Genomic DNA, 22,773 nt, shown 5'->3' with positions numbered 1-22,773 from the left:
CCAAGAAGCATCAAGCGAGCGCTGGGAGGTGTTCCTCGACAGGCGCAAACACGTGAAAGGGGAAGGGGGGTCATCGACAACGCTAAGTGAGGCCCATCTAACAAGAGACGTTCCTCGACCGAGCCCATTCGATCCCCCAACTAAGCAACACGCGAGAAGGGCCGAGGGGTGTCCCTCGACAGGCGCAAATACTTAAAGGGGGAAGGGGGACCCTCGACAACGCTAAGTGAGGCCCATCTCAGAAGAGATGTTCCTCGGCCGAGCCCGTTTGACTCCTCAACCAAGCAGCACGCGAGAAGGGTCGAGGGTCACTGCGTAGAGCTGGGACCTTCCTCGACAATGCACCCACGGAGCCTACCCGTGACCTTCTTCGACAACACCGTTATGAAGCCCACTCAAAGCCGCTCCTTGACCGAACTCAAATGTCCCTCGATCTGCACGTAGACAAATTAAGAGTAACAACATGCAATGACAGATACTGGATTCCGCTCGACATACGACATGCCGACGATGCCATCTCCTACGTCAAGCGTGGGGCTAATTGTTTGGGCCCATATGCATGGTCAGCCCAACTCGGTATAATAAGACGAAAATACCCTTGAGTCTTGGGAACTAAGGAGGACAGCTGTTTAGTTAGAAGTAGACATATTTACGTAATTACCCTCGTATGATCATATAAATACTCTGCTGTAATCATTAATAAGATCTATCTAATCATTACCTAAAAAAGCAAATCAGTCACTCTCTCTCTCTAGCTCTTCTCACTTAACAACAACTTATCTCATTTTAATACGAAGGTTCCTCGGATACATTCGGGGACTATCTAAAAACGGAAACACAGGTGGTTGGATATAAGGAAATCACGGTCAAATACGTCGTCGGTTAAGTTAATTCCCAAGTTATTATATTCACAGTTTCTCCGGCAGAAACACAAACCAATCAATTTATTCAATTGCATCTTCTTCTCAAAGTACTCCGTAACTAAGATACCTCTTATTTGATTTCCGTGATAAAAAAAACTACTCCTTAAGATATTACTCCGTATAATTTATTTTAGTGGTATGGTATGATTTTTCTACTTTTCGGTTTGGTCCGTTCTGATCTGGTCTGAATTGTTTTCTATGAATATTTTTGTTTTTTTTAATCTAATTTGATCTAATTTTTCTAATCTGGTTTGAAAAATAATAAGTATACACTGAATATTTTTATTTTTTATTTTTATCACATATACGCTGAAGTTAACCATCCGACATCTATACTAATATATTAAAATGCGTTCTTGAGAATGTATACGTGTCACGTATATCCCTTCTTATTACGCCACATTGCCACTAATAGCATCATGACATGTCATTGACAACCAAAAAACATGTAGCAAGGATCGAACACCAAACCTCTTTGTTTAATGTTACACTTCCTACCATCTTAACTGTAATCCCCCGTAAATTTATAAATTTTATTAAATATATTTTAACGTATATTATTTATAATTAAATAGAATTTATGAAGTTTAGTAATAAATATATATTTAACGTAATTTATTTTTATACGTTCTAAATATTTCAACGATTTATGAAATCAAAAAATAAATTTTAGAATTTTATGTTGAAAAGAATTTGAATTGCGAAAACACGTTCGATTGAATTTGGAAAACAATATTAACTGGTTTTGGATTCAAACAAACTCAATTCTAATCCTAGCCCAAATTGACAAAGCCCAAAACAAGAAAACCCATATTATCAACCCATAATTCAACTTCACGTAAAATCAAGAAAGCCAAAAACCCTCTTCTCTCCTCTCCTCCAATTCACGTGAAAAGCAAGCAAACTCTCTCTCTGCTTCAGCCACCGCCGCCCTCCTTGCTGTTGTCCCTCACGCCGCCGGCCAACCACCTCAGACGCTCCTCCTCCGTCGCGTGCAACCTTCCTCGCCGGTAACTTCTTCTTCCTCCTTTTCTCCTTCGGTTTTCCTTCTCCCTTTCGTTCTCTCCTCCTTAATGCTTGTGTTCATTTGTTGCGACAGCCACCTGCACCCCGTCGCTGCCGCCAACCAACCAGCACCGGTCGTTGGCCCCTTCCCTTCTCCTTCGCGAAGCATCAACACTCCTCCTTTTCTTTCTCCTCTGCGTGCGTTTCCTCCTGCTTGCACCACCAGCCACCTTCGGTCACCCTGCTGCGCCACCACCCATCGCCGCGCTGCCACTGTGGCATCGCCGTGCTGCTGCACCAACCGCCGTCAGCTCTTCCTCCCTTCACTTTTTGGTTTACTCCTAACCCTAAGCTAATTTAATGTTTTAATTATGTTTAATTAATTTAATTTATGTTTTCTTGAATTAAATTTTATAGTTTTATAATTTAATTATGAATTTCAGATTATATGTTTTGCATAATCAAATTATTAATTTTCAGATTATGTAATTGAATTGGAATTTGAATTTTAATTATTTAAAGCATGAAATTTTAAGGTTTTAAAGGTTTAATAGTTTTGAAATCATGGTAGAATGATTATAAATTATTAAAGTTATTGTTTTTATGATTTCAAAGTTTTGGGAGTAGTTTGAAATTAGTTATATTGCTGAAAATTTAAAGTATGATGTTTGCGAAGAGTTTTCAACGAATTTCAATCAGTAATTTAATAATTATGATGTTAGGAAATCAAACATTCAAGTTTGGATATTGGGGAAGGTTCTAAATATGTTTAGGATGTATTTAGAATGCTTTATTATAGTTGTGAATGATTAGAAATTGATTGGGAATCCTTGTTGGTTGTTTTAGGCGGAGAATTCTCTTTAGGCGACTTTTGAAAGTGTTAAAGTGGCCTATTAGTTGTTTATGCAAGGTACGTACATACCTGTGTGCTTGGAATGTGTGCTAATTGATGAAACCATGTTGAATCTTGTTGTTGAACTTGGTTATGTTGATATTATTGTTGAACTTGGTGATGTTGATATTATGGACGAACTGGGTTATATTGAATGTGCATGTTTAATACTGTTGGACAAACTTATTGAACTTATTTTGCACTATAAGAACTGTAACATGTTAGTATGGATGTTTGATACAAACATGTTGGTTGGGAACACTAGATTATTCTATATGATTGGGTTGGATCAATTGGTTGTTGTTCCCTTTCTATCTTTTCACTACTTTATAAGGGCGGAGGACCTTGTTTAGTAAGTTGAAACTTTATGCCCATATACAGGGTTGCTCATGGTTAAAGGAAAGGTTGGTTAAGTTGGAATGAGTCTTGATTGATGCTTTTATGATCACTTACTTAATTCCAAGATAAAAACAGTTGTGAACAAATGTGAATTGTCTGTCTTATGTAATGGTTGAGTCATAACGGAATCTCAATTTGTAAATCATGTAAAGTGAAACTGAATAGCAATAGCTTTAGACTGTGCACGTCTGAAGTGACGGACAAACAGGAGTTGGGGTTCATGGTGGTAGCCCATGGCCTTTTCTGGGACCGGATTGATCACCGTGTCCTATTTTTATTTAAACGTTCCTCGATATCGCAGGTCACTGAGGTTACGGAGTCGCGCCCGTACCTCGTCTTCCTTAGTGAAGACTTCTGGATGGTCAACTCGGTCCATTGTCTATTTCAACTAAAATAATATTATGGTTATTAAGCCTAGCTTAGTCTAGTCAAGTATAATCGTCAAATTATTATGTTTTGTCTGTCCTTACTTATATTTATTAGTATCATGTTAGGGTTGTTGGTTTGATAGTATCATGCTAGGATTGTTGTTGTTTTAGTATGTAGTACTCAGCTTTGCTGATTACGTGCTTTGTTTGTGTGTGTTGATCATGGCTATGCCTTATTGATCCTGTGATGACCCATCTTTGGTGAGCAGTCTCTAAGGATCAATAAGCGTTGCCCATCTACAGGTTTGAAGATGATGCACCATTGGGATCGGGATTAGAGAGCTTGTTGTTCTATTTGTTTACTTGAGTGATTTAATTTGTTAACTTGGATTTGAAATTTGTCGTACTATTCGTATTTCCTTATTTCAGTTAATTGGTTTGGACCTAATATGTAATAGATTATTTATGAACCTAAAAGTTAGTTTTATGTTTTCCGCTGCAAAATTCTGAATAAGCCGTTACGTTTTTACACGGGCGATAATGCCTTGATAATTCTCTACGTTTTATATTAAAAGATTATTTTAGAAAAGAGAGAATTGTCGGGGTGTTACAAAGTGGTATCTAGAAGCTAAGGTTTTACTTTAATAAATTTTAGGCGCCTAACTATCTAGTTATTTAAAATAAATTTCTTAAAAATCGAGATTCTACGTATTATAGTGTTCAAAAATTGGTACTTTTTTTTGGGGGACCGATTTCCTTTTATCCTGTTTGAAAGTATATAATATTTCTTATTTAAGTTCGAAATCAAATTATTATTAAAGTTAAAGTGATACTTTCGACATTTTTATTTTTCTTATTATTTATTATTCAAAAAAAAAAAAAATGAGTACATTTTTTTAAGTTGTTTCAAGAGTTAGAATTCGTTATTAGAAAATATAAATCTTTTTCGAATTAATAACTTTATTTTCTAATTTATTCGCTACGCATTTCCTTAATTTATTTTACTTTATTTATTTTATATTTTTTATTTATATTAATATTCTATGTTATAATTTTATTATATTAGCGTCCTTTTACCTTGTTATTTAAATTATTCCAATGCTTTAGTTTATGAGAGATGGGTAGTATAAGAAGGGCATATAAGGTAGAATTATATGTGCATTAGTAGCTAGTCAACGCTAACTTTAGAAATTGATTGTTATGTACGTGCGTGTGCTAATTGTTTAAGTGTTACATTTACATGTGCATAAAGAATTGTTTGCTTCCACCAAACTTATTGCGTTATTGAACTTTGTTTATGATTTGGTTGGAAAATCGTTAGTGAGACATGGAATTGTTTATTTCAGGAATAAAATATTTCTTTCCAAGTATACCAACATAGGATCCTTCGAGAAACTTGATATAGAAACCCCTGATATTTACGTGAAGAAAATCATGTTTGGATGTGAATATTATGCTAAAGTTCAAGGGCAACCTATCTTAATGAGAAAGGATATCATACCAGCCACTATCATTAATTGCTTACCTAACAAATTTCCATACCTAGAACTCAAGGAAAAGTTTAAAGACATGCATTCTGATAATGGAACTCCAAACTTGACTAAGTATGGGACTTGGGATGGTAGATGGAAATATGATTCAGAAATTCTGACCACCATTATTGAAGCAGCAGAAAGTGGGTTTAGAGACGATAAAATCGTAGGAAGTCATGTTGGGGATTCAGTTACAGAAGAACCTATGGGAATAAGTGTAAATAATGACCTAGAGGAAAATGATGTAGCTGTGGAGAATGAGAATGTAGGTGTTGAGGCAGAGAAACCCTAACCCAGGGGCCCATGAGCCTACCATTGAGATCTCTAGTGATTCAGATAGGGAGCTAGAGGAAGAGTTCGACGAATCTTGAAGATCTAGATTTCACTCCGCAAGTTTCCTAGGAAAGAACAGATAGGCAAGATGCCACAAGTATTTGAAGTTGTAAAGTTAGTTAGTTCTTTTATGTTTTAAAGAATAAGTAGCAAAGCTAAAACAGTTTAAAGTTAAAGCAATAGGAGTTTGAGTTATTCTTTATTCTTTTCAAGGATGTAATAGCCCCTTTATGGTATTTTGAGGACAAATGCGTTATTACGGTTTAGAAATTATTCTTCACACTCTTTTGAGGAATAAAAGTTAGATTATTGATTATTCAAAGGATCAAGAGTTCATTTTGGGACACGATGAAGAATGTTTTCTTCCTTTATTCTACCTTATTATTCGTGATGATTGAATTTCGTTCCTTGTTCCTCAATTGAATGTCTCCTATGTGAATATCGTTCAGGAATGTTCAAGGAGATTACCTTGAAATAATTGTTGCATATTCGTAAATGATTGTTTGATTTACGTGAATTATGTCTGTTGAGGCGATATTACGTGGTACAGGATACTATTAAGTGATGTTTATACCTAAAGTAGAGTATATTAATCTCAGGTCGCGCTCTAGGATGACCAACAATAATGACCTAGTTGTTGCTATTCGCCTATTGGCGGAAAAGCTAACCCAGGAGAGAATTGAGCGTCCCGATCCTGCTGGGGACATGTTTGAGAGACTAGCCAAAGTTAAGCCACCATGAATTAAGGGGCAAGTTGATCCTACTTTTTTAGAGAACTAGGTTAGAGAGTTTGAGAAACTGTTTGGGGATGTAAAATGTCTTGAGAACATGAGAGTGGGTCAAGTTGTCATGTACTTGAAAGATGAAGCTGATTTATGGTGGAGAGAAAATAGAGCTAGGCTTAGCGCTGCTGAGAGATTCAATTAGGATTCAATTGTTACTGTCTTAAGGGGAAAGTTTTACCCTACCTTTTATGAGAAAGCAAAAAGCTTAGGAATTCATAAACCTTAGCATAGGGAGCATGACCATAGCTGAATACTATGCAGACTTATAGCATGACCACCTTAGGATTAGGTGGGGAAACCTTTACGTCTTTATATATTGTGTATGGGGGGGGCTGCTCATATTTATGGCCTGTAGTCCAGAATGGACAAGAAAAATGTTGTTGGGGAGAAAAGAAAAGAGTTTAATGCTGGAAAAACCAAGGGAATTTCAAGAGGAATATGAATGAGAATAGGAATGGGAATGGAAATGAAAATTTTCAAGGAAGGAACAATCAGGGGAACAACAATAGGAACCAACCTGAAAGAGTGTATCACTGTAAGATGTGCAATAACAATCACCCTGGCAAGAACTGCAAAGGAGAATTAGTGACCTGCAACTATTGTCAGAAAAAGGGGCATAGGAAGTATGAGTGCTTTACTAAGCAGGAAAAAGGAACAAAATGGTAATGAGATTGGTAACCGGGTGAAGTCGGGATTTAACCAGTCAAGAAATTAGAGTTCGAAGCCTATAGGGTCGCAAGACAGCCAAGGAAACCTCCATAAGTCTGCTAATTAGAATAACAACCATAACAAGGCCCCGGGTAAACTGTCTGTGATAAGTCGAAATGAAGGTGAACGACCTGTTGACTTAGTTTCTATTACTTTTCTATTAACTCCGTGCTAGTTAGAAAGTTATTTGATTCAGGGAAAGCTTATTCTTTTGCTTCGTCATCTCTTATTAAGAGTTCGAAGTTAGTAGATTTTGAGGTGATTGATTTACCCGTTAGTATTCCTACTGCTGTAACCATAAGGTGTACCAAATTGTTTAAGAACTTGCCTTGTGAACTATCTTTTTCGGTTGTGTGAGCTAGATGTGAGTTAAGAAGTCGGAATGAAGATCGAGGATGTTCCAATTGTGAATGAATTCATGGATGTGTTTCCTAGTGAGATTGCAGGTATGCCACTTGCTAAGAGCCGTTGAGTCCCATATAGACTTAGTTCCTAGAATGACGCATATATCTAGAGCACCATATAGAATAACACCTCCTGAAATGAGCTAATTATGACACAGTTGCAAGAGTTGTTTCGTTAAGGGGTGTATTAGGCCTAGTGCTTCACCGTGGGGAGCTCCTGTGTGTTTGTTAAGGAAAAGATAAGAGTATGGAATTATGCATCGATTTTAGGGAGCTAAACACCATCAAGAACAAGTATCCTTTGCCTAGGATAGATGACATATTGGGTCAATCGAATTGGGCGAGTGTGTTCTTGAAGACTGATTGTGTTTGAAGTATCACCAATTGAGGATAGCTGATAAGGGCCTATAAGACCTCATTAGGACTCGTTATTGTCATTATGGGTTTAGAGTAATGTCTTTTGGGTTAACCAATGCACCTGCCATAATTATGGATTTGATGGATAAGATTTTCCACGAATTCCGAATTAAGTTCGTTATTATGTTATTGATGATATCCCGATTTGTTCAAGGAATGAAAAAGAGCATGACAAACACTTGAGAATTACTTGGAGACGCTTAGAAAGAATCTAGTTTTATTAAATAAAGTATACAAATCTTGAAGTCATATGTGTATAAGTTACACCGACGGAAAAGTGAAGGACTAAATTGATTGAGAACTATGTTACGTAAGGAAATAAATTTAAGAGAAGATTCCAGTGGTCCAGGATCGTTAGAAATCATTTGTTGTCTGGAAAAGATGAAAAGAAATACATGAATTGGTGCAAGAGCTAAGAGTTAAGCCCAAAAGTTATACACCCATGAAAAGCATAATGAGGTTCGGTAAAAAGGAAAAGTTGAACAAAAGGAGTTTCTGTAGATCCTGCTAAGATTCAAGCTGTGAGTGAGTGACCTACTCCAAAGAACGTGTCCGATACTTGAAGTTTTCTAAGCCTATATGACCATTGTAGGAGGCTGTGAAGGACTTTTGGAAGAAAGCAAACCAATGACCAACTTGTTGAAAAAGGAATCGAAATTCAAGTGAACTGAGAAATGTGAGGAAGCTTTCTAGATTTAACTGTTGTCGCGTCAATTGAAACCTTATGAAACTAATTACCCTACCCATGACCTAGAGCTAACTTTATTGTGTCCGCTTTGAAGATTTGGAGACATTACTTTTCTGGGGAAACATGTAAGATCCTTACCGACCATAAAAGTCCGAAAGTTTGGCAAAAAGGTCCAGTGAATCTTGGGAACGACATTGAAATGAGTATTTCTTTCCACCCTGCAACCGATAGACAGACTGAGATTACTAACGGAATATATGTTGAGATCCTGTGTTATTGACTTTAAGGGTAATTGGGAAGACCAACTAGAGTGATTGAATTTCTTGCAACAATAGTTACTATGCGAGCTTTAAGATGGAACCTGTTGAGGCATTGTGTGGAAAGAAGTGTAGAAATCCCACTTGCTATGATTTTAGTGGAAATATAGCTTTGGGGGCATGATTCGTTGAAGTAGAAATATCCAAAGTCATTCCCTGGGGTGAGTTACGAGGGCGTAACTCGTTTTCTTTAAGGGGGTAGAATGCGATAGAAATTCACGCTTTTTACCTATTTTATGGAATTTTTATGCATTTTATTGCTTATTTTAGCAAATTTTACAAGTTAATGCAAAGCAAATAGATTCTCCGCATAAGAAAAGGTGTTCATGAGTAACACAAATAGCTTTGAGTTGGCAAAAGAGTGCACATCGGTGGCACAAGTACTTCTCTAGTAAGAATAAGTTAAAAGCTTTTGGGAAAAATGCGGGAAATTTCGTGTCAAGTTTCGGGACGAAACTTCTTTTAAGAGGGGTAGATTGTAATCCCCCGTAAATTTATAAATTTTATTAAATATATTTTAACGTATATTATTTATAATTAAATAGAATTTATGAAGTTTAGTAATAAATATATATTTAACGTAATTTATTTTTATACGTTCTAAATATTTCAACGATTTATGAAATCAAAAAAATAATTTTAGAATTTTATGTTGAAAAGAATTTGAATTGCGAAAACACGTTCGATTGAATTTGGAAAACAATATTAACTGGTTTTGGATTCAAACAAACTCAATTCTAATCCTAGCCCAAATTGACAAAGCCCAAAACAAGAAAACCCATATTATCAACCCATAATTCAACTTCACGTAAAATCAAGAAAGCCAAAAACCCTCTTCTCTCCTCTCCTCCAATTCACGTGAAAAGCAAGCAAACTCTCTCTCTGCTTCAGCCACCGCCGCCCTCCTTGCTGTTGTCCCTCACGCCGCCGGCCAACCACCTCAGACGCTCCTCCTCCGTCGCGTGCAACCTTCCTCGCCGGTAACTTCTTCTTCCTCCTTTTCTCCTTCGGTTTTCCTTCTCCCTTTCGTTCTCTCCTCCTTAATGCTTGTGTTCATTTGTTGCGACAGCCACCTGCACCCCGTCGCTGCCGCCAACCAACCAGCACCGGTCGTTGGCCCCTTCCCTTCTCCTTCGCGAAGCATCAACACTCCTCCTTTTCTTTCTCCTCTGCGTGCGTTTCCTCCTGCTTGCACCACCAGCCACCTTCGGTCACCCTGCTGCGCCACCACCCATCGCCGCGCTGCCACTGTGGCATCGCCGTGCTGCTGCACCAACCGCCGTCAGCTCTTCCTCCCTTCACTTTTTGGTTTACTCCTAACCCTAAGCTAATTTAATGTTTTAATTATGTTTAATTAATTTAATTTATGTTTTCTTGAATTAAATTTTATAGTTTTATAATTTAATTATGAATTTCAGATTATATGTTTTGCATAATCAAATTATTAATTTTCAGATTATGTAATTGAATTGGAATTTGAATTTTAATTATTTAAAGCATGAAATTTTAAGGTTTTAAAGGTTTAATAGTTTTGAAATCATGGTAGAATGATTATAAATTATTAAAGTTATTGTTTTTATGATTTCAAAGTTTTGGGAGTAGTTTGAAATTAGTTATATTGCTGAAAATTTAAAGTATGATGTTTGCGAAGAGTTTTCAACGAATTTCAATCAGTAATTTAATAATTATGATGTTAGGAAATCAAACATTCAAGTTTGGATATTGGGGAAGGTTCTAAATATGTTTAGGATGTATTTAGAATGCTTTATTATAGTTGTGAATGATTAGAAATTGATTGGGAATCCTTGTTGGTTGTTTTAGGCGGAGAATTCTCTTTAGGCGACTTTTGAAAGTGTTAAAGTGGCCTATTAGTTGTTTATGCAAGGTACGTACATACCTGTGTGCTTGGAATGTGTGCTAATTGATGAAACCATGTTGAATCTTGTTGTTGAACTTGGTTATGTTGATATTATTGTTGAACTTGGTGATGTTGATATTATGGACGAACTGGGTTATATTGAATGTGCATGTTTAATACTGTTGGACAAACTTATTGAACTTATTTTGCACTATAAGAACTGTAACATGTTAGTATGGATGTTTGATACAAACATGTTGGTTGGGAACACTAGATTATTCTATATGATTGGGTTGGATCAATTGGTTGTTGTTCCCTTTCTATCTTTTCACTACTTTATAAGGGCGGAGGACCTTGTTTAGTAAGTTGAAACTTTATGCCCATATACAGGGTTGCTCATGGTTAAAGGAAAGGTTGGTTAAGTTGGAATGAGTCTTGATTGATGCTTTTATGATCACTTACTTAATTCCAAGATAAAAACAGTTGTGAACAAATGTGAATTGTCTGTCTTATGTAATGGTTGAGTCATAACGGAATCTCAATTTGTAAATCATGTAAAGTGAAACTGAATAGCAATAGCTTTAGACTGTGCACGTCTGAAGTGACGGACAAACAGGAGTTGGGGTTCATGGTGGTAGCCCATGGCCTTTTCTGGGACCGGATTGATCACCGTGTCCTATTTTTATTTAAACGTTCCTCGATATCGCAGGTCACTGAGGTTACGGAGTCGCGCCCGTACCTCGTCTTCCTTAGTGAAGACTTCTGGATGGTCAACTCGGTCCATTGTCTATTTCAACTAAAATAATATTATGGTTATTAAGCCTAGCTTAGTCTAGTCAAGTATAATCGTCAAATTATTATGTTTTGTCTGTCCTTACTTATATTTATTAGTATCATGTTAGGGTTGTTGGTTTGATAGTATCATGCTAGGATTGTTGTTGTTTTAGTATGTAGTACTCAGCTTTGCTGATTACGTGCTTTGTTTGTGTGTGTTGATCATGGCTATGCCTTATTGATCCTGTGATGACCCATCTTTGGTGAGCAGTCTCTAAGGATCAATAAGCGTTGCCCATCTACAGGTTTGAAGATGATGCACCATTGGGATCGGGATTAGAGAGCTTGTTGTTCTATTTGTTTACTTGAGTGATTTAATTTGTTAACTTGGATTTGAAATTTGTCGTACTATTCGTATTTCCTTATTTCAGTTAATTGGTTTGGACCTAATATGTAATAGATTATTTATGAACCTAAAAGTTAGTTTTATGTTTTCCGCTGCAAAATTCTGAATAAGCCGTTACGTTTTTACACGGGCGATAATGCCTTGATAATTCTCTACGTTTTATATTAAAAGATTATTTTAGAAAAGAGAGAATTGTCGGGGTGTTACATTAACCAACTACAACTTATGTTATATTTCTATATAAACATATATGTTGTTTTTACAATATATAACAAATTGAATAAAACTGAATGCAAAAAAAAGGGAATGATTACTTCATTTATAAATTATTATTTTCCTAGATTAAGCCTCAAAAACAAAAAAAAATGCATGGGGTAAGCGGAGAAGCATTGACGGTAGTTAAGTAATTATAGAACAATATACATGCACACACCATGAACTCTCTCACATTTTCTCCTTACATGTGAGGAGAAAATGTGATAGGGACCACCAATGAGTATAAAAATTCCATTGGGTGGATGATGCACTAATAATGTCCAGAGTAATGAATCAACTAATGATGAAGAAAAGGATCCGACTTTGTTTTGATTTTCGAATCTGGGCATCAGCTTGGGAAGGTTGCTAATCGGCCGCTAATCTTGTGTCACCCCCATAATTCTATGACGACACAATTTATGCGGGCACTTATTTAATTACAACAAATAAATCCGAATAAAAGTCAAAACCCGGGGCAACGTCCGCGCCACACACTAGTTCTTATTTCAAAACTGGAATTATAAAATTAAGGCATGCAACGAGGATCATCAATACCTAGTATTTAAAAAACACAACCACTACCACTACAAAGCCACATGGCTACCTTCCAAAAAATAAACACAACTCCATGTGGCTTATCCTATGAATCCAAACACACAGGATTTAGTAGGGAAAAAGAAATCAAAAAAATAAAATATCCAAAACCCAACCCTAACTTGGAGATACATTTACCGCCCCTTTCATCCTCTCCAATCTCCATTACTGTCATCACCGGTTCATGCTCCTCGCCATTATTCAGCATCAATATGGACCGGTTCATGCTCCTCGCCATTATTCATCATCAATTTACGAGGTCTACCTTGCAATTTACGAGCATTGAATTTCTATCGGCTTGAATTCCAGGCTTCAATTCCAACTTCAATTCAATCCCACCATTGCAAAACACCAGCAACAACTTTAATTCGACCTCGAACCAGAATCAAACTCCAAAACCACCTTCAATTCGATCCCACCATCTTCCCCCTAACTTTAATTACAAATTAATTTCCCCAAAGACATTAGCAACCCCTTAAATCGTGTCGGTTACGGGTTGTGTGCACAAACAGTCATTGACATTCCATCTCTCATCTCTTAATTCAATCCTGACTCTATTTAACGGTATTAGGTTTTCCATGAGTAATGATACGACCAAGAGCTATAGAGCTATGTTCCCGTTTTTTGAATTTGTGAGTTTAATTTCCAATTTTGAATCCAAAATATTGGCAAAAAGTTGTTTAATTTCTAATTTTAATTCGGAAAATTCATACAGCTGCGTATTGGTTTAATTTCCAATTTTGAATTGTTGTATTTTTTTTAGTATGTATAGATTTCCACTTTCCAGGTTTCAAATTGATGTGATTATATATTGTTGTATTTTGTTGATATGAAAGTGGTAGATTGAAGGAAAGATGAGTAAGCCCATGGGTATAATGGGTCTGCAGGAGGGTTAATGTATGGGGTTTCTTAGTTGTTTAATTTGTAGGAGATGTAAACTTTGGAAATTAGATGTAGGTAGATTTTGTTGCTTCCATAAATATGGCCAACAAAGAATTTCTTATAGCTAAATATGGTTTCTTTGAGTATTAGTTTTCTATTGAGAGGAAATGCTCCTTTAGTATGAGAAATTGTACACTTAAACTAAGCTTTGAAATGAAGTGGTCCTGGCATGAGCATCACGGTTGCTGGGAGTTGGTTCAGCTTTGCTAATTCTATGGCCATGGTTATATGTATCAACCACTATGTTAAAGAATTCAACTTATGTTAAGCCTGCGACTTAAAAGGCAAATTATTTGGTTGTTTAGTGAATTTGTGATGAACTGATGATGGTATGTTGGGGTTAAAATTATTTGGCCATGATGTTGTGCAGAATGCCAAATTGCTTTGTTCAGAACTAGACATTCTAAATGCAGTAGCCTATCCCCTTCTTAATTCTCTTAGCTTTTAATAAATACCATTATGCTAGACATTCTGTGTTCCATCCCTTATTATGTTGAACAGCTATGGCCAATTTCACCCCATTTCTTCAGTCTCTCTCCTCCATTCCTCCTTTTGATGAATTTCTCATTTAGATAAAAAAAACCAGTTGACCCAGATCAACATACAACAAGCCCGTTTGTCAACTTCCCCATTGTCATCCCCATTTACCATCTTCCCATTTACTCCATGTCTATCACTTCTCCATTTATCATCCTTCAATTTCATCAGTTACAAGATATAAATCACTCTAATAATTCTTTTATGATTCTTTAATCTCATCAATGTCGTATTTCATCTTCACTTGGAATGTGAGAATCTTAATCTTGCCATAAATTGTAAAACCACTTCAATTGAATCTCAGCTTCAATTCGTCCTCCTTTTTCAAGAGAAAAATACCAACCCATGATTGAATCAGGTGGCAGAAAACAACCCTTAATCTCACTCCTTTTTCCCAACTTAATTGGCCTAATCAATAATGAAAAGGGCCAGAAACTAAACACACACCAACTAATAATCCCAGATTAGATACCAACCCAATGTGTGGAAGCTTAGTTTCATTGCGTTTGATTGAGGTTGAATGTGTACCAAGACCAGAATAGTGAAGCCAAATCAAATGTTCTGAAAATGTGTTTCATGCGTTGAGTTGTGCCATGTTCCTTTTTTCCATTTAATTATAGTACAGAGTATTTAAAAAAGAACTCTTGGTTTTGATATCCGGGAAAGTTAAAAACAATGATCCATCAAAGATAAGCTATGTTTTTTTACTCATGTTAAATAGTTGGACTTCATGTGATATTATTTTTGGTGGTTCTGTCCTTTTTTAATATCAGGAATTAGTTTTAAGTTTGTTTTTGGACACAGGTTCTTAGGTTAATTGTGTACCCCAGCGTTCGGTGTTCAGTGATTCTGACTGGCCTTTTCAAAGGCGATCCCTTTTCTCTACTTTGTTTGCAACATCCTCATATTTCTCCACTACTATGCATTTTGCTTTAATTTGTTTTTGATATTTTGAGAAAGAGGACTATAATGTACTTCAGTTGTTTGCAATTTACCGGCAAACTTTACCAGAGTCTGGCTCAAAATAGTACTATGTGTAAGTGTATAACATGTAGGTGCAACATACGGGTAGATACTTAATTATTAGCAACCTGATATAACTTCTCGTAATGATTCTTCTAGCGTTGGAAACTTTACCAGAATGACCAAAATTTCTAAATGGTAGTAAGTAATAGAAGAAACCCTTTCGGTAAAGGGTTGTAGACACATGAAATTCAAACTCTTTACTACTGAGCAGAATCAGTGATGTATTCAGGATGAGGATATGCAAGTACATAGAGTATGCATAGGCTCCTAATGACGTATATATAGATGCTCCATTACAATGTCTACTTATTTCCAAGGCAAACAAACTTTTATTGTCCAAGGAATAGCAGCTTACCTGCATTAATGCTAATAGCCTCTTCTAAATTATTAATCTTTCAAAGAAGAAATATAATCACTACTTTACATCGTAGCTAGACTGATATAGATAAAATCAATCCCCCACATAATTTTGCCAGGTTTCTATAAAATCCTTGAAGCAAAATAGTGATTAACAATCAAAGTAATTTGAAAGCAGGTCATAAACTGATTCAAAATAAAATATTCTTACTCCATCTTAATTCGTTTTTCCTGGTAATTTTTCCATTTCTATATTTTGATTATATTGTGCTTTGCCATTAATAATGTCATTTACTCCATATAAATCATCATTTTGTCTTCCTTAACTGCCTTAAACTCCTGCAAATGCTGGTTTAACTTCATTTTTTTCCTCCTCCCCTTCAATTAGATCAATTCTAAGAATATGCCCCATGGCTGCTGGCATGGTACACATTGTCCCTCATTCCATGGATGGTTATATAGGATGAATCTGACAGTGTAGAACATGTAAGTGTTGAGTTTTGGTACTGAACAAATACAATACAACAGTGTTAACATTTTGACTGTCTAACACAGCTGATGATAATTTAAACAAACCCTTTTAGTTTAGATTATTACCCATTCATGAAATGGTGTTCGGGTGATGCCAGTTTTATTTTTGGTAGTGTTCGGGTGAGTGATGTGAATTAGAAACACTCAGTTAAACATATCATGTGGTAGTGTTCTTGTGGAGACCATTACAAGCAGCAACTTCTTATTTCTGATTAGATGATGTTCCTTTCAATCAACTTTGTTTGATTAGTCTAAAACTAATTCAATTACCAAATTAAATATCCAAATCACCAATATAATCACAAATATAATCACCATCGTCAGCCTAATCTATTCCCAACTTAGAGAGTTTATTTGACATTATAATTAAGACTAGAATGTATATTCAAGTGACTAAACCTTAACTTCATAAGTCACCAATAAATCTTATGTCCGGTATGTATGCTATCTGTAACATGTAGTATTCACCTTCTTTTCCAATTTGGTTGTTTATGTAACATACGAAGTGAAATCACATGAAAGTGTGGGCACCAATTATATTGAGGAGTTATGACAGATGTAAACCAAATTTTATTGTCCCATAAAGGATACTTAGATCCTTCCATGAGTAGTTTGCTCATTATCGTAAGTGTATATTTGTCTCCTAGAATATACAAAGAAAAAAAATTCTCTACTCCTATGCATTTCGTATGATTTGATTTTTGATAATTTGAGAATTTTGTCACAGAAGCAGACCCATTAAGGGACTAAACATTAACTTAATTTTCCAAAAAAATTAATTTAAAAAAGAAGAATAGCAAGAAACTCTTCACCATTAGTTTCACAGGGTTGCTTGGTCAAGTTGTTCAATGGTATGGTCTTCCTAGACCCCTGTACACAATACTACAAAGCCAAAAAACATAAGTTCAAGGTTGTTGTGAAGCTTACAATTAACAAGGAAGATTTACCAATCAAGGTTTATAGTAAACAACACAAAGACATTGCACAAGCCTCTAAGGATGCAGCAAAACAAGCAGTCAAGAAGTAGAAAACTATCTACTAAGTCAAACTATATTAGTTGGATTATCTATTTTAAAATTTTGCCGAATTTATGTTTGCAATCCAAATGAATAATAGAAATTACAATCTTATCTTTGCTCAATTGAATCTTACATTTATCTATCTCTACTTTATCGTATACATATCAAAATTCATGTCCATTTTAACTTCTATCCATTTCATTGTCAAATACTTTGTAGTAGTACTCCATGCTAAATGTATTTTATGCACAACTTTTGCAGATTGAAAATGGATGATGGTAACAAAAATTCTAGACATGCTCGATTCTTAAGAAAACATATACTTAAGCAAAGGAGAAATCAATGCGCAGGAAAACACAATAAGAAGACGCTTCAATATTTCAGTCCAGGGACCTTTGTTAAGTCTTTTTAATTTACATTACTAAAGAGGAATGTTTTATGAATCTAATTAGGAAGACCTCTAATGTGGCCGAAGAGACATGCACTGGAGTTGGTTGCTCCGGTTGATGAAGATCACACTAAAGTAAAAAAAATCCAAAAACTCTATTGTTTTAGTTTTTTGGGCTCCTAGAATTCAAGTATTTGTACTACACTTGCACTGGACAAGGATTCATAGATTTAAAGTTTCCATGTTACAATTCTGAGTTGGGTATGCTAAATGAAAGGAAATATTCTGGTAAATGCTCAATACTCTTTGTATTTCTGGAGCTTGCTCTTTTGTCTAAATTTTTGCAAGGATTTTTTAATTGTATTTCACACTATTACCAAGACCGCCCATAAAATCATCAGAAACAAAAAAGAGGACACAAAAAACAACACTAACTACTACAGATGCACTCTAACAAATTGGAACCATCAAATACCAATAAACATCCCAATACGATAAAACAACAAATAAAAACCCGTTCGTAGAACGGGCACACGAACTAGTTAACCTCAAGTAAGGGCCGCACAACTCCAATTCAATTTACAACTCCAATAATTATTTCCATGTGAAAAATGAACAAAGAACTAACGCAACTTAAAATAATTATATACGAAGCATAATAGATGATATTAAAGTTATATATAATAGAGGATATTAAAGTTATAAATAGAGGATATAATGCTGCTCGATCCTTGCCATTCTAATCGATATATACTTCTCCTAAATACCGAACTCCTTGCCATTCTAATCGATATATAGCTTCTCCTAAATACCGAACTCCTAAAAGCTGCAAAGAGTAGACACAGACCCCTAATATTAACCATTAAGCCAAAACATCATTGGTTAATTGATCTGTTTGAAAAGAATGTTACTCAATCGATCCTTGTCTTTCTCAATACCAAACTGCGAAAGTGATGCAGGATACTTAGATCACTGCAATTGATCTTCAAAGATGAAGACTCAATTTGATAAAATGAAGATGAATGAGAGTTTAGACAGAGAAGTAGAGAGAGAGAGAGAGTAAGAAGAGATTAAGAAAGAAGATTGGTAATATTATTCATTACTTAAACTCAATGGTCCAGAATACATTTATATTAATGCTAGCTTGATCACTAAGCTAAGTTGTCAACTGAATTATGTTGCACAGAATTTGGCGCCAAAATTGTAACTAACTCCCAACAGAAAGTCAAAGGTTGACTTTCGTTTATTACAAGCTTCCCTTAACATTCCTTCCCCCTTAAAAACCTTGACCTCAAGGTGAAGAAATATCAAAATTAGGATACTTAGTCTGAAATGAAGCAGCTACTTCCCAAGTGGCATCATGTAACTCAGAACCTTTCCAATGAATCAAAAACTGAGCTTGATCTGTATTCTGAAACTTCACAATCCTCTTATCAAGTATAGCCAGAGGAACCAAATCAGCAGATGAATGTTGGCCTTGTAACCATTGTGGAATATGTGTAGCAACAGGTAGTGTGCCATGAAAAAGCTTGAGTTGTGATACATGAAATACATCATGTATTTTGGAAGGCTTAGGTAGTTTGAGTTTGTATGCAACTTGTCCAATGACAACAGATACTTGGAAAGGGCCATAATACTTGGGAGAGAGCTTTTGATTTTGTCTTTGTTGGACTGTGTATTGTCTATAATACTTTAGCCAAACCCAATCACCGACCAAAAATGACCTGTCAGTTCTGCCTTTGTCAGCTTGTTGTTTCATCCTAGATTGAGATCTTAAGAGATGAAACTTAACTAAATTAATCATGTCTTCTCTCCTTTATAAGCTTCTATCCACTTCATCAAAACTGGATTCCCCAGGCAAGTAAGGCAAATGCAAGGGTGGTGGTTGTCCATACACAATTTCATAGGGAGATAGTTTAGTGGCAGAATGAAAATGGGTGTTGTACCACCATTCATCCACTGACAACCATGCATTCCAATCTTTAGGAGTATCACTGCACATGCATCTGATATAGGTTTCAATACACCTATTTACCACTTCAGTTTGACCATCAGTCTGTGGGTGATAAGCAGAAGAAAGTAAAAACTCAGTGCCATGGAGACTAAATAAATCCCTTCAAAACTGACTGAGAAACACAGAATCCCTGTCACTGACTATACTCCTTGGCCAACCATGGAGTTTGAACACATGGTTCAGGTAAGCTTGGGCCACTTGGATAGCAGAGTAAGGGTGAGACAATGCCATAAAGTGTGCATACTTACTGAATCTGTCCACAACCACAAAGATAACATCTTTCCCTCCAGATTTAGTAAACCAGTAATAAAGTCCATAGAAATGTCAAACCAAACTGCTTCAGGAATTGGTAAAGGCTGTAACAAACCAGGACTTGCCGCAGTATCATATTTTGAAGCTTGACAAACTTTCCATTGCCTAACAAACAATCTGACATCAGTGGTTAACCCTCTCCAATAAAACAGATTATGTACTCTTCTGGTTGTCAATTCTCTGCCAGAATGCCCACTCTCTGGAGAAGAATGCAACCAAGTGATCACCTTGGTTTTCAAGACATGATCAGATCCTACCACTAGCTTACCCTTCCTTCTAAGCAAACCATCTTGCCAAGTATAACTATCAACTGATTCTGCATTCTGTAATCTAGAAAAAATACTCATGAGATGATCATCCAATATGTAACTGGCTTTGATAAGAGAAGTGAGGTCAGATTGTACAACTGAAATAGCCAAACACAAAATAGTAGCTCCTTGCACCCTAGACAAAGCATCAGCAGCTACATTTTCTTTTCCAACTTTGTATTGAATGTCATAATCAAATCCCATAAGTTTTGACAACCAAAACTGTTGAAAAGGGGTAGATACCTTTTGTTGTAAAAGCCACTTAAGACTCTTTTGGTCTGTTCTGATGGTGAAATGAGAACTCATTAGATATTGTTCCCACTTTTGAACTGCAAAAACAATGGCTAGGAGCTCTTTCTCATACACAGATAACTTTTGCCATTTAGGTCCAAAGAGTTCTGCTAATATAAGCTAAGGGGTGATTCTCCTGCATTAACACAACCCCAATTCCAGTCTTAGATGCATCTGTTTCCACAACAAAACCCTTAGAAAAATCTGGTACAGCTAACACAGGAGCAGATACCAGAGCTTGTTTCAAAGATGTAAAGGCAGAATGAATTTCATCTGACCAAGCAAAGGCTCCCTTTTTCAATAGATCAGTCAGTGGTTTACTTATTAAGGAATAATGTTTCACAAATTTCCTGTAATATCCTGCCAAACCAAGGAAGCTTCTCAATTCTTTAACTGTTTTAGGCACAGGCCAGCTCTCAACAGTAGCAATTTTGTTTGGATCTGTTTCAACTCCCTTAGCAGAAATGAAATGACCCAAGTATTCCACCTTATCTATGGCAAAGCTACACTTGCTGGCTTTAGCAAACATCTTATGCAACCTCATTAATTCAAAAACTTGTCTCAAATGTGCCCAGTGCTCATCTTCAGTTCTACTATAGACGAAGATGTCATCAAAGAAAACTAAAACACACTTCCTCAATAGGGGTTTAAACACACTATACATCCAACTTTGGAAAGAAGATGGTGCATTATCAAGGAAAAACTAGGTCGTTACTAGTCTCTCCTAATCAAACAAATTACCTAAACTAACCACCTAACACAAGTAAAGCGGTAAGCAAGGGTCGGAATCCACAAGGACTAAGGTGCACTAGATTATGCTAATCGAACAACAAGCTAGGTCGGAACGAGTTGGAAAGTCAACTAACCAACTAAAACTAAATCAACTAAACTAACTACCAAAGACAAACGAGGCTAGGGAATGGGGATCAAACGACAACCGATCATGATACAAGCATAAGAGGACCGAAAGTAGGGACGATAATGCATAAACACTACATGAATGAAATATTGGTTCAATTATGGACTCCAATCATCTCCCGAGACGAATCCTTTCTTAGGATGACAAAATGCGGACTCCCATCCTACACTCTATCATTCTTAGGTAAATTAAACATCAACCAACAAATAGTCAACACAAAGTCACAATCCCTTGATTTTCCAAGGCCGACTACCCCAATTTCAATGCTACACACAAGTGATCAATTCATTTGCAACAAAGCTTGAGTACATTCAAACATGGAATAATTTAATCATGCAAAATCTCTAATTTCGAACTCAAATCCCCAAATCATTCATGGTTGAGTTTTTCACCCAAACCCTAACCAATAAACTACTCTATCAACATAAAAATATGAAATTTATAGAAATTAACAACTAAAAACATGCTTCTAAACAATAATAACAACTAATTTAAACATGAATAATTAAACTAAACATGAACAATTAAACTAATTAAAACAATAAATGAAACAATAAATAAAGAAATAAATGAAGAGAGAGAGTAAGAAATTTCTCATTGATTAATGGTGGAAATCTTGAACAAAATTGCCACACTTGAATTCAAAAACCCCAATTTTTCATTCATTTTTCTCACTTTATCTCTCTAATTAAAAGCTAAACCCTAAACCCTAAGAAAAAGAAGAACTAAACTAATTATGTACATGGTAATGAATCTCATGACCCAAAATGAGTATTTATACTCAAGGCCTAAAATCAAAATAAAAGAGAGAAAAAAAAATGAAAAAAAAAGTGAAAAACAAAATCTGAAAAATAAAAGAAGAAAAAGAAATAAAAGGAAAAGGAAAAAGAAAAAGAAAAGAAAAAGAGAAAGAAATAGAAAAGGAGGAAACCCCCCATCAAATTGGAAGTCAGGCACTCAGGCCCATCTTCTTCGTATTCTTTTTCCTTTTTTGGCAGCTCCCCCCAATCAAAACCATCATCAGCCGTCCTCGTCTATCTTTGATAATCATCATCATCGAGCATCACCGTTCATCTTCATCAATCAACGATCATCCTCGTCCGTCCATCACACATCAACGACCATCATCGTGTATCATCATTACTGCTCCCTTCATTCGAACGGCCCAATTCGCAGCTCAATCGTCATCAAATCGCAGCCATTTATCTTCATTTATTCCGTACAACAATTAAGCGCCCAAAAGTTCGGTCGAACCCGACAAAAGTCCGAGCGAACCCAATTCTAGTTTGGGCGAACATCGTTGAGGTTCGTCTGGACCCGACCATGTCAGGAACTTCAGCAATTCGGGTTCGGTCGAACTTAATACGGGTTCGACCGAACCCAATTGCTCTGTTTTTTCTCTGCTTTTTGCTCTGTTTTCTGGGTTCGATTTTGGTTGATTTGTGCCTAATTCATGGCTGATTTGTTATGT

General features: G+C 36.0%; 2 protein-coding genes and 2 long non-coding RNA genes across 4 annotated transcripts in view; 3 read left to right on the top strand and 1 right to left on the bottom strand.

Annotated features, from left to right (window-relative positions):
• The window catches only part of LOC110805704 (disease resistance protein RGA2), a 48,334-nt gene extending 30,595 nt beyond the window's left edge, over positions 1–17,739 (top strand). Inside the window, exon 2 of the mRNA XM_022011331.2 lies at positions 17,332–17,739. Coding sequence (XP_021867023.1) covers positions 17,332–17,346 — 15 coding nt within the window. The 3' untranslated portion in view covers positions 17,347–17,739. The remainder of the gene's footprint in view (positions 1–17,331) is intronic.
• On the top strand, positions 1,617–4,118 carry LOC130467740 (uncharacterized). The gene is made up of 4 exons (XR_008927455.1): positions 1,617–1,933; positions 2,023–2,261; positions 2,775–2,838; positions 3,857–4,118. It is a non-coding gene; the product is annotated as an uncharacterized lncRNA (long non-coding RNA).
• On the top strand, positions 9,190–11,936 carry LOC130467739 (uncharacterized). The gene is made up of 4 exons (XR_008927454.1): positions 9,190–9,751; positions 9,841–10,079; positions 10,593–10,656; positions 11,675–11,936. It is a non-coding gene; the product is annotated as an uncharacterized lncRNA (long non-coding RNA).
• Positions 17,740–20,474: 2,735 nt separating the features above from the next.
• Positions 20,475–21,047, bottom strand: LOC110805698 (uncharacterized mitochondrial protein AtMg00860-like). The gene has a single exon (XM_022011323.2). The coding sequence runs from the start codon at positions 21,045–21,047 to the stop codon at positions 20,475–20,477; it is 573 nt and encodes a 190-aa protein (XP_021867015.2).
• Positions 21,048–22,773: the final 1,726 nt, after the last annotated feature.

The sequence above is a fragment of the Spinacia oleracea genome, chromosome 2, assembly GCF_020520425.1.
Source record: "Spinacia oleracea cultivar Varoflay chromosome 2, BTI_SOV_V1, whole genome shotgun sequence".
In the NCBI taxonomy this organism is placed as follows: Eukaryota; Viridiplantae; Streptophyta; class Magnoliopsida; order Caryophyllales; family Amaranthaceae; genus Spinacia; species Spinacia oleracea.
Note: the sequence above shows the minus strand (reverse complement) of the source record. Positions and strands in the feature narration are given on the sequence as shown.